Source organism: Carassius gibelio, chromosome A1, assembly GCF_023724105.1.
Source record: "Carassius gibelio isolate Cgi1373 ecotype wild population from Czech Republic chromosome A1, carGib1.2-hapl.c, whole genome shotgun sequence".
In the NCBI taxonomy this organism is placed as follows: domain Eukaryota; kingdom Metazoa; phylum Chordata; class Actinopteri; order Cypriniformes; family Cyprinidae; genus Carassius; species Carassius gibelio.
The window spans coordinates 37,075,263-37,087,956 of record NC_068371.1 but is presented as its reverse complement, the minus strand read 5'-3'; the positions used below and the strand labels follow the sequence as shown (position 1 = coordinate 37,087,956).

General features: G+C 38.5%; 1 protein-coding gene across 1 annotated transcript; it reads right to left on the bottom strand.

Annotated features, from left to right (window-relative positions):
• Positions 1–2,561: 2,561 nt before the first annotated feature.
• Positions 2,562–12,667, bottom strand: LOC128020052 (calpain-9). Its single transcript, XM_052606587.1, has 20 exons — positions 12,327–12,667; positions 11,003–11,072; positions 9,321–9,439; positions 9,112–9,245; positions 8,832–9,000; positions 8,659–8,742; positions 8,473–8,558; positions 7,911–7,988; positions 7,630–7,790; positions 7,326–7,483; positions 7,015–7,223; positions 5,596–5,632; positions 5,229–5,309; positions 4,053–4,110; positions 3,901–3,965; positions 3,690–3,758; positions 3,517–3,595; positions 3,297–3,413; positions 3,066–3,124; positions 2,562–2,747 (listed from the first exon to the last, which is right to left on the bottom strand). The coding sequence occupies exons 1-20, from the start codon at positions 12,531–12,533 to the stop codon at positions 2,721–2,723; spliced, it is 2,067 nt and encodes a 688-aa protein (XP_052462547.1). The 5' UTR covers positions 12,534–12,667; the 3' UTR covers positions 2,562–2,720.
• Between the last annotated feature and the right edge of the window lie 27 nt (positions 12,668–12,694).

Sequence of the window (12,694 nt, the reverse complement as noted above, 5' to 3'; positions counted from 1 at the left end):
ATTAAATATTTATTTACTGACCCCAAACTTTTGAATGGTACTTTATTCTAATAATAAACCGTGGTAGTCATCCATCAAGACACAGCCCTATCTGAGATCTATGGTTTTGTTTATGAATCGACCAGTGAATCAGGACAGCCAATGAGGTATGATCTGAAATAGAGTAAATGTTTTTCTACAGGACTGATTCTGATCTCTAAACCCACTTCCTCTTCAAACTCAGATGTGAACACAGACGAGGGCAGTCTGATGGAGGCTGTCTGCATGAATGATAAACATCAACATAAAACATCAGCGTGTCATCAAAACACAAACAGAACAATGCCCATCATCTGCAGGAAATGCAATCGGACCATAAAGTAGTTTGTTGTAACCCTCACTCTAGCTGCACGCATATTTTCAGTAAAAATAACTGAGAGATGTGTACACATTTTTGTTCCCTAACAACACCTACTTTTGATTTGAAAGAACAAGAAACAAAACCTGATTCACATCTGATGTTATGGCTATTAATAAGAACTTTCCTCAATTTCATGTTTTCATTTAAAATATGTCCACACAAAATAATGAAGCCCTGTGCAAAAATTCCAGTAAAAAAAATGACCAGCTATTTTTAAAAATAGCTTATAAACCTCATTATGTTATATTACCACCAGATCTTCCTATGATCAAAAATAATAATACGATGATAAAAAAAAAAAACTGATCTCAGTATTTGGTGATGATGTAGCCAAACGAGACATTTTCAGGAAAATTCTCATTGGCCGGACATTTTTGACCAGGACTGCCAGAAGTGTAATAAGGTGTAAGTGGAAAAAAATATCTTTCTGTGCCGTGTTACACAGAGAAATAAAGTCCTACAGGTTTAGAATGACATAAGGGTGAGTATTTCCATATTTTTGTGTGAACTAATCTTTTAAAGGTGCAGTATGCATTTTAAAAATGGGATCATCAGTGGCACGTTTAGAATATATTGTGAGAAATGGAGATCTAAGGGCTGCATGGAGGAGCTGCTGCTGAAGGGTCTTCCTCCATGTCCTCTTCAACCTCTGCAGGTTTTGGTCTTGTGTCTCTGCACAAGCGAGGAGCTGTGGGCTGGGACGTCTCTCTCAGGTGCTTAAGGTACACAGTCCGGGGGTGGTATTTTAAATGTCATGCCTGTGTAACCGGTTTCGTGTGTTTGTTTTACCCTGCAGCAGGAAGAGGGACATGCTGAGGTGCTGTCTCATCTGCACTTCTGTTCACCAGGTGCAAGGACACTGCGTTCTTCTCATTGATGAAGGCTTTCTTCTTTTTGTAAGACTGGAGACAAGCAGTTCACAAATATAATTCAGCCAACACACATATCTGTCATATGCTGCTATAGCAGGATCATTTGAGACACTTTTGGGTACATTTTATTGAATCTTTGTGTGTTTGGGCCAAATGTTTTACAATAAACACATTAAATATTATATTAAGACTGCTTGCTGTCTTACTAAAACATAAAACTGAAGCATAAACCTTCACTGAAACAAGTCTGTATTTCGTGTTTACATTACAAAGTTATTTAATAACTAATAGGGTAGCGTGATATACACACGTACTGGATTCAGCCTGACAGCTATTAAATATGTAAAAAAAAAAAAAAAAAAAACAGAAGTTTCCACCATCCTTACAAGTATTACTAATGTATTCTCCGAGCATTTTTATTTCAGGCATAAAGTGATTTCAATAGTATCAACGTTATGAAAAATAAACAACGAGGAAATAATCCTTCTTTCAGAAACACGTGGACTATTTTGAGACCATACCATCTGGATTGACTGAAGGAGGAACGATAGTCCTGTTATTTAAACAACATGTATCATTTATATATAATGCTTTTTGTTTATATGTTTTAAAATTATATACTGAAGCTGGTGTACGACCGTGCTAAAGGGCGCGACCCGATCGTTATAGGGACGTGACGTCGTACTGATGATGACGTTAGACGCTACTCGACAAATTCTGCTTTTCTAAGAAACGTATTAAATGGTTAACTTTTATATTCCAACTCACATTACATTGGCTTTTTGTCATTTAATCTAGTCAGGTTTTCTATATGTTTCGAGTGTTTTTATTGTGTCTGTTCCAGTGCCTGTTGTTTTGATTACAATATTTTATATATATTTATGAATCCCCTTCATTGGTATGTTCCTTCATTTTTTTTTTATTTGAATATTTGCTTGAATTGCTTAAAATGTTTACATTGTTAACCAGGAATACGTTGGCCATTTCTTTTTTTTTTCTTTTTTTTGGTGTCGATTTTAATGACAGAATGCTTGAGCCTTGTTTAATCTTAAAATATTTTTATTAAACACTTCAGTTACTGGATGCTCTATCACAGCTCCTCCATAACACTAGCCAAAGTACATTATTGTCATTTTTATATTCCTTATTTTGTTAATTCCTGCATGCACATTTCAAGACGAAAACCCAACGGTTTAGCAGCTCTGTGAATACTACAACATCTTGCAATCATTAAATATTCTTGCAACATCCATAAAGTAAAAGTGCCATCAGGAACACAACACTGGAGAATTTGTTCAAAATATAATTGCAGTAAAACTTTCAAGTAAATCAGTACTCTGTAGCAATGGGAAAGACCCCACAAACAAACACAAATGTGTAAAGAGTAATTCAGCAAAACAGTGGAAATCCACAGTGGCACAGCTGACTCGATCACATTTGTTGAATCCTCAGATGTTCATGGACAACATCAGGAACTGTGAAGAAATGAACATTTGTTTGTTACTTTGACCTCACTGTATGTTGCAATGATGAAAAGTAGTAACTCTACTTACTAAAATATGTATGAAAGGAGCTCATAAATGTATAAACGAATTTTGAAAGCAATGTTCCTTAAAATCTTTCCAAAAGTTGTTAAATAAGGAAATAACTAACAACTACCCGAAGGAGGAGAGTTAACATTTCTGACAAAACTTGTAGTTCATGCATTGCAACTCTATTGCAAAAAATAAATAAAGACTGTTATGCCTTTTTCTTTTTTTACATTTACAAATAATAATAATAAAAAGTTTTACCTGCATCATGTTCAGACTGATCACTCCTTTCTTTTGACTATCTAAGGCCTGGAAAATGCCTGTAACATATGTTCAAAATTCAGATTTATATGCCAAGCTTTATTTACACTCCACATGTTTTGGAACATAGTGAATATTGTTTATAAATCACATAAAAACACAAAAATTCCAGCATTAGACATAGTAGAAATTAAGTCTAAGAGTATTAGTTCATGCATCATCATAACGTACGGAACATGTTCTCCAGACGCACGATGCACGTCAAGTAGTCATCAAAATCAATCTCAAAGTTTTCATCCGCAAACCGCAGGCCCAGCAACTGCAAAAGCTTATTGTTCAACTGCATGCCTGAATGAATAAACACACCAGGTCAGATAAAATACTGCTTTCTAACTGATTGGGTTTTAATTGCACAGTAATGGTTCATGATGGGACTGTCCCGTGTATTTACCTGCAGCATTAAGAGCACTGCGGAGCTCGTAGGATGACATGCGTCCAGAACGATCCGTATCGTAAGACAGGAACAGCATCTACAACAGCACACCACACAACTTTACAGTTCCCATTCTGAGAAACATGGTGATATTCTGGAAGACGGTAACTAATCAGTAAATGTTAGCTTACGATCCATTTCTTCAGTTTATCCCAGAAGACTTTGAACTCTTCGAACTCCAGCATTCCGGTGTTATCCACCTGGACTCGATTCAGGAAAACTCCACAACAGTGGCTCAAAATAATAGTCACATATGAAAGAGAGTGTTAGATTGTGTGATTAAACAATGCAGAAGTGGGTTAGTTTAAACTAATAGCACATGCACAGCCTTTGAAAGGATACATCCATCAGGTTGATGATGCTGTGGCAGGTATTGAGCGTCAAACCATCAAACTTCACCTCTTTCCCTGCAGAGAGACGGATGCATGGCATGTTGGATCTTTATTGTATTATTGGTTTTGGATTAAAATGCTTGAAAATGGTGGCAGACTCACTTCTGCTTAGAACATTGTTCAGCACGTGCTGCAGTTCTCTGGCGCTGATGGCATTATCCTACAGGGAGAGATGGGGAATAGTGTAAAACATACTGTAATTCACAATTACACCAGACGAGGGCATGCTCAATCTGTTTTAATATCGAAGTGCCATCACTGCACCACCACCAGGACTGGGGTATATTACTTACAAATTGTCATCTGTTACTTATTCCAAATGACAGGACAAAAATATTAGTTAGTTTATAACGTAATCTATTCCATTACACATGTTAGGTAATATAATCAGACTAGATTTTGATTACTTTTGACCCATGTCATTTATCACAGTGATTTAAATAGGATAACCCTGTACCACAATGATGCAAAAGCACAAAGCGTAATAACTCCTAAACTGTTTAGGAGTTAAATGTAAAGCCAACAATTAAAAAAAATATATGTTTACCTGCATGCCATGTGACCAACAGACAACATCAAGAGAACCATGAAAATGCAAATGTGATACTTTACTATTAAATATTTAGTTGAAAATCTCAGGGGCACTTCAGGTAAATATATCAGGTGAAAGAGACACAAGATGACAAAGGTTTGGGAATGCCTGCATTACATGTAAACACGTGAAGCCTTCCAAAGCTATAGTAATACATGGTTAAAAAACCTACTGAGTGATAATTCAGATTAAAATGAATTTGTTCATCAATAGTTGATGCAATGTTGAAATGCTTCAGAAACCTGAAATGATTTCTGTAAATCCAGTGGTCTTTTTGTGAATGTCCACAAAACTGGACTCTCTGAGTGTACATAATCAGTAGGTTATTTTAGAAAGGAACATTTTAAAGAAATTAGGGAGAATCAATAAGTTCTGAATAATTTTTTGTTATTGAGTGAAAAATAGGCCTATGTAATCCATAAAAAACTAATCTGATTACCAGTATTTTAAAATGCAATTTACACTTATTACAAGAATGTAATTTTTTGTAATCCAGATTACGTGTAATCATTTACTGACGCAGCTCTGCGCGATCACACATTAGCTGTCATGTGGGTTAATGGTCACGTGATGCGCAGGTGAAGATTTTTATACTTAATTTGACATTTTTAGGATTCAACTAATTATTAGTTTTTCTTCGACACTCTGCAGTAGACGGTTGGCTGGAGTTCATCACAGTTTCGTACCGATCCGGCGATCTGTTCAAACAGTCTCCTCAGGCCCTTTTCCTCATCGGTCTCCTCCTCAGGTGGGTTTGGCTTGGGCGGCTGGGCGGATCAGATACAAACACACTTTTAGCATACAACATTATGTGTTGAACTATTTATGTCTTATAAAAAACAAGACTCTAAATCCCCCTTTGACAAATCTTGTCCTGGAGGTCCAATGTGCTCCAACCCTGATCAAAGTCACCTGCCTGTGATTTTCTAATGATCCCAAACACTGATTAGCATTGATTAGCATGTGTTTGATCAGGGTTAGAGCTCAACTCTGCAGGAAAGTGGATCTCCAGGTTCAGATTTCAGGAACCCTGCTCTAAATGAACCGACTCACCTCTGGCAGATCTGCTTGAATGGTGTTTCCCATCTCACTGCAAACACAAAACACATGACATTGGTGTAAAAATAAATCTGAATTTATTTTACTTGAAATTTAAAAGTATACATTTGAGTATACTACCTCACTGACCACCATTTAAAATGTTTGTTTCTGTTTTTGAGTTTTACTTTATAGAAATATATTTTTTTTTAAATTGCACTGAAGCAAACACCCATTTTCATAAATGAATTCACTATGCATTTACACTGCATGGTTCAAGTGACCCAATTCCGATCATGTGGCATAGAAACTATTCCGGTTTTCTCAGATCGGATTCAGGCCTCATTCATATGTGGTAATAAATCGGATATAAATCAGATGCGTGCATTTGCGTGTGCCATGTAAGCAGACAAATCAGATACTCAGTGGAGCAATGCGGAGGTTTCATGTCTTTTAAGTCTTTGGGGCGAAGAGACAGTGTTATTACAGAAATAAATCCGTGTCTGAAGATATTTTACGAGAAATGGGGAGGCACGGTTTTAAGCGCTCGTGGCTACAGTGCCAATGTAAGAAAAAAAGCTTAAAAAACAAATACAAAAGCAAAACACTGTATAATTTTATTTGCATTTGTACCATTTTATTTCATGCTGTTTTACTTCCTTTTCCAGGTCAGAAGGTCTACATTCAGTAGTTTCATCAGTGTATAGTGTGAATGCGAAAATTGGATACGAGTAACTTTTAAAAGATGATGTAAGTGGGTCGTCAAAAGAATATACCATATTTTCCGGACTATAAGTCACACTTTTTTGCATAGTTTGGCTGTTCCTATGACTTATAGTCAGGTGTGACTTATTTATCAAAATTATTTTGACATGAACCAAGAGAAATCAACTAAGAGACATGAACCAAGAGAAAACATTATCATCTACTGCTCCTGTAGCCTACACTGAACACATATAGACGGTAATGTTTTCTCTTGGTTCTTGGTTCTAAATAAAAGCGCCTTTTAGTCCAGTGTAACTTATATATGTTTTTTTCCTCCTCATGACATATTTTTGGACTGATGCGACTTATACTCAGGTGCGACTTATAGTCCGAAAAATACGGTAGTCAGAAAATCGGATTTTGGCATCAAGACCCGCAGTGTACATGCAGCCATATAGTGCAATATAATGCTTATGATATCATTTAAACTACTTTCATAATACTACTAGTGCATTTCTGTGTTTTCTGGAGCTGCATCAATATGTTCACCATGAAAAGAGCTGCATGAAGATTTATTTTTTTTAAATCTCCTTTTGTGGTCACAGAAAAAAACAGCAGCATTTGAGTTTTTGAATACATAAGTAAATGGGAGTAAACATTCGTTTTTGGGTGAAATTTTGCTTTAAAATCTGTCTGATATAACACTGGGGAGTATTTGCATGGACGTACATGGCTCCAGCTTTGTTCTCGGAGAAGATCCGGATCAGGAAATCAGCCTCGTGGTGCGGCTGGAAGGTGGTGGGCACCAGCAGGTAGTTTCCTGGTGGGATTTTGAAGCGTTCGGACACCTCCCTCATGTTGACGTAAGAACGGCTCCGTGCTTTGGTGCCGTTGTAGCGGAAAAAGTCCTTCCCCTGGTGGTCTTGATCATCAGGAGCCTATGGGCACAGTAAGTGAGCAGGTCAGACTTCAGTGAAGCGAGAGGAACTACAAGCAGTTCTCCAAACCCATCTTCCAAAACAGCATTATATCTCTCTCACCTCGTAAATGGCAAAGCCAATGGTCTCCAGATCAAGCCCCTCTTTCCTGAGCCGACGGCGGTTCTTCTGCATCAGGGCCACAATGACGCTGCACAGCTTGTCTCCCTCATCCGGATGGTCCAGACAAAGCTTAAACTGCGGGTTTGTCCAGAATGTGTCTGAGAAGGGAAGATTGAGATCAAGAAGAACACAAATATAGGTCTAAGGAACTCTAAATAATGGCCATCATGTATAATCAATAGTTTGGATTAGCATGCAAATGTTTATGATGAAATGTATGTGAAGTTAGCCATGTGGCACTGACCGATGTAGTTCCTGCAGCCGCCAGCGGTGGAGCCCCTGATCCAGTTGCCCTCAAACAAATTCACTTCCCACTTCTTACTAACGTCGTCCGACAGAGAGTCCGCAGTCAGGTTACAGATCTCGATTTTATCATAGTTGGCTTTGAAGTCCCCGAACTCCATCCTGCAACACAACAAATCATGTTAGTTCTGAATGAGCTCACACTGATTCTCATGTGAAAGTGACTATATGAGGAGTCAGTCTCGTATGAACTGGACTCTATGTCTAATGGGTCGTATGTACCAGAACTCGCCATCATCCAGGGAATTGTGCAGAAGTCGTGTCTTCTCTGAAGTGTCAATGGCGTTCCATTCCCTGGAGCTGAAAGATGAGATTTAAATAATAAAAAGTTGCCTCGTTTGGGGAAGCCTGTGGCTCTTTTATCTTATATACTAGATGACTTGCCCCTCACTGTACAAAAACAAATGCAATAGCAATCGCTGTCATGTTATCTTGCATTTGGAAGTGGATGCCTGATGTTTGTGGATGTAATTATACAAAATCATTCTGACTTTACATTCTGTTGAGGCAAAGTCAAGTGAATTTTCTTGTGCATCCATGAATTTATTTAGTAAATTGGTTTCGGCATGTTTTCTTATTGAATTGAAAAAAATTATCCACCTCATTTGTTTTTTTTAAGTGCACATTTTAGGATCTTGCTGTTCACATCTTTTTCCATGCAATCTCCCAAAATTCACATAAAAACTGGTTGGAAACATAGGTAATGACACAAAATCTGTATGTGGCTTCTTACTGATTACTCTTATTATGAGATTTTGATCATTTTTAATAAATGGACGCTTACTTGTCGCTCCAGGGTCCGTTCCACTCCACCTGACCCCAGGGGTTACGAATACGAATCAGCTGGACCTTTGCTCCTCTGTAGTTGACCTGAGGAGACGAGATGAAAGAGATGATGTGTAAATCTGAGCAAAGAAAAGAGAGATGATGACAATTAACCTCTGGTTTGAATGAGGTTTGCTGTGGTTACCTCCTCTACTCCAGTGATGGAGTAAGCGTGACCTTTAACCAGACCAGTGGTGGTTTGGGCTTCAGATTCAGCAGAACTTGTGATCTAGTGATACGAAAACACCAACATCTGGAATTCAGGAACAACAGAATGAGCCACTGATCTCACTTAGAGTCCAACAAAGCTTTGCTTACATCGATGGAGCAGCCGAGCATTGATCCTCTCTCCACAGCTTTCTTGAGGATGAGGAAGAGGTTGCTGGGGGGGCTCTTCGTCTCGAACATCTCGCCCACGCCGCCCGTGAAGTCCTCCATCGCCTCCATGGTGCTTCCTCCTTTCAGGGCTTCATAGCTGCCGTTCAGCCTGAGAGAGACGCACAGGAGATGATTGACTTACACAAACATGCTTGAGGCCTCAAAGCTAGATGTGAGAAGACGTCAATGTGTATCCTGTTTGGTAAACTCAAGTGCATACTTGGCATAGGCCTTCTCCAGAAGTGCACTCCAGAACTCAGTTTGGTCAGCGGAGTGGACGAACACCAGCTTGCTCCTCACACACGGGAGTCTGTCGTCTACCACCACGTCCAGCCATTTATTATGCTGCCAGAACTGCACAACAAGGGGAGTTTGCTCAGGGGTCAAGGTCACTGGGAAACGGTAGAGTGTTCAGAGAGTGGGACTCACCTGAAAGTGGAAGATTCCAGCGTAGCCGCGATCGAAGTCCTGATCATGTGGTACGACTCTCCTCAGCGTGTCCTCGTTGATGGTCAGGGAGGCGATCGCTGCCAACAGCCAGCAGTCTCCTGCATGGAGATCATCACATGATCAGTTTTAATGCATCACAGTGTTGGGGGTAATGCATTACAAATAACCCAAGTTACGCAATCAGGTTACTTTTTTTTTTTTAAAGTAGTTATGCATTTTTTTTTTCTTTAGTTTTTTTTCTTAAACTTACAACAAAGTTACCCTTTTTAAATAGCATAAGTTACTCTGTTTTCCCATTTATAACTGACATCTGTCCACCTGTTGAGAGAAAATGTGTGTGAGGTACTTCCTTCAGCCTGAGGCTTGTTTACTTCCGCTTTGGTGTGAAAGGGCTCTTAAAGTTGCCAAAAATATAAATTTGTCATGTCAGTAGTAGACGTGCTGGTATTCGGTAATGTGATATATCACGGTAATGAATATGCATGATACTGTTATCGTGGGCACTTTTAAATATCGTGAATAATTATATATTACAAATTATTCAGAATTTGGAATGCATTTTCAGAATACTTTTTCCATCAACCGGTCAAAATGCGCATCACAGCTGTATGCGGCTTGAAAGACACGTGTGTGCTCTCTGATGTAAACAAGCAGCATGAGAAGCACATGAGGAACACGTGAGAGACACGCTGAATGAAAGCACACTCACTCTCTGACAGCAGATGGCGCTTAACTTCAGAAAATGCAGCCCTTACCCTGTAAACCCCATAAATAAAGCTGCTGCCCTACTTTCTAAAACACATTGAAATAATTTAAAATAGCCATTCAGATTTTATGGATTTACTATGGTGTTCATCACAGCACCAAATACTTAAATATTTAAACTTAATAGGCTATTATTTTCAAACTTTTTGGTTTTTCATTTTAATCTGGACTACAATATGCCATAGATATTCTTTGAAAGTTAATTCATTGGTTAATATAAACTGCCAATGAAAAATTAATCTGAACATTCATTAATCTTAGGTATTCCAATATTTAATAACACGTTGTTAAAATTGAAAGTTGCAGCTGTGTTTATGAGCTAACATGAACTAGGACTTGTATTTTTGAACAAAGATTAATAACTTCTGTGGCAAATGTAGCTATTGCTCATTGTGAATGTTGAAGGTTAACTAATGAGGTCTTATTGTAAAGTGATACCGATTGGTCTTTATAGTTCTTTTGCACTTTAATCTGTGTAAAACTTTTAACTTTATATTTTTTTTTCTGTATTGCGTTATTGAATTTAAATGTTCAGTTATTTATGTTATTAGAAAAAAGTTATTTAACCTGTTATACTGTATTATGACCACTTTTTTTTAAACTGAATTTCAATACCGTGATAATACCGTATACGTGATAAAAGCATTAGCAATTGATCACAACAGGAAAATTTGATACCGACATATCCCTATGAAAAAGTAAACTGCACTACTTTCCATAAAAAGTAACTAATGCAATTAGTTACGTTTTCATGGAGGGATGAATATTGCAATGCATCACATTTAAAAGTAGCTTTCCCCAACACCGATGCATCATTTCATTGTTTGGTCATTGGAAGGGTTTTGATCAGATTTGGGTTTCATTTTGTTATAATCTGACATGAGAGGACACCATACCCAGTTGGCCCTGACAGATGTCTGTCCTTGTGGCTCCTCCTGTGATGAATTTGGGGTCTTTGCAGATTTCCTGAATTTGAACAGATCAGGGAAAAATATCAGTCATTCAAATCAAATAACAATGTTCATCCGTATGTTATCCATTTATCCATCCATCTCGCAGATATGCTGAATATACACAGATAAGCAAAAAACATCAATCGTTTAAAAAGCATCCATCCATTTTTTGAAGTATCTTGAATGCAATAATGACAGAAGTATTGGTAACACTGAAGATTTTTTATATAACAGTATGTTAAATTTGAACTATTTTTATTGGACATTTCACGAAGGTACAACACATCACATGATCTGCCGTTAGTGTAGATCTAATGAAGTGTTTGATTCGAGACAGAGGGAGACGTCTGAACGCCCATGATGCCTGTGTGAGGTGTGTTCACATTCTAACACAAGCCCACAGTCTTCACGCGCTGCATATCTAAAGTCGCTCTGCAGGAACGCCCTGGAATGAAATGCAGAAGTAGTTTCATCCAGAGGTCCTTAAAGTTTTACAAGAGTGAAAGAAGGGTGTGGATCATCTTATATCATGTCACAACCACTGATAACCTGTTCTTAAACTCAACCCAGTAGTCTCTTTCCAACTGAATAAAGCCTACATCCACTTTCCATTGGATCACTCTTGACTAAATAAACAGTGCGCATTCTGTGCATGCCATAATTCCATTTGCATTCGTGACCTGCTGCATGGCTTCATAAGTGTCTTTAATGCACAAATACGACCTCTGTTTCGATGTTACACATTGACACTCAAAGGAAGCTGAAATTTTAGGAAATAGAGCACTGGTGTGTGTTCATAAAGCGAGCAGCATGGTTGATTTGAAGACGGGAATTATCCTGAGAACTTGTGTAACGGGTTTTAAAGTGCTTTCATTGCATTCTAAAATATGCAAATTGTGCATAAAATCAGAAGTCATGTATCCTAAGGGTCAAAAATCTAAATTGGAATGTATGTAATACTACAGTGGAACCATCAGTAATTAGGCCTGCTAACCATTAAAAAAACACTTCATTCATTCATTCATTCATCTAACATCCAGCCATAAACGAACAGGAAGAGCATCACAGAGAAAGAAATGCCTCACCCCATCCAAAAACTGGATTTTTTACATTAATAAATCCCCTTTGAAAATAAAATGACCAGTTATGGCACTATATAGTTCTGACAGAAAAGTGACTGAATTTTGAATTTCGTCTGATACTTTTGTATCGAGATAAAGATAGTTCTACACATTTGTCAACTTTATGCTCCACCGATTACACTTACCCCTGGCCTCTTCCATTCAAAGTTAATGGGGACTCTCTGGCTGTAGAAGAGCGAGTCGCCCACAGCTGGGAAATCTGGATCCTCAAACAGCTTCCCCTTCTGCAAACACTCCTGGCGGAGCTGTTCATACGTCTTCCCGTCCGCCTGTGTGCTGTCCACTAGAGTCGCCTGCTTCGAGCCACTCGGCAGAGTCACGCTGTAGGGCATCTTCAAACCAAAACCACAGACAGGACACTCGTCTGGAGCGGTGCGCTTGTGTTTGAGATGAGTTCAGCCAGAGCGGTAGACAGGCTCGTCAGGTAGACGTCACACCCATCAAGAGCAGAACAGGTTTGGGAGAAGCAGCCCAGCCTGTGTGTGAGGAAGTG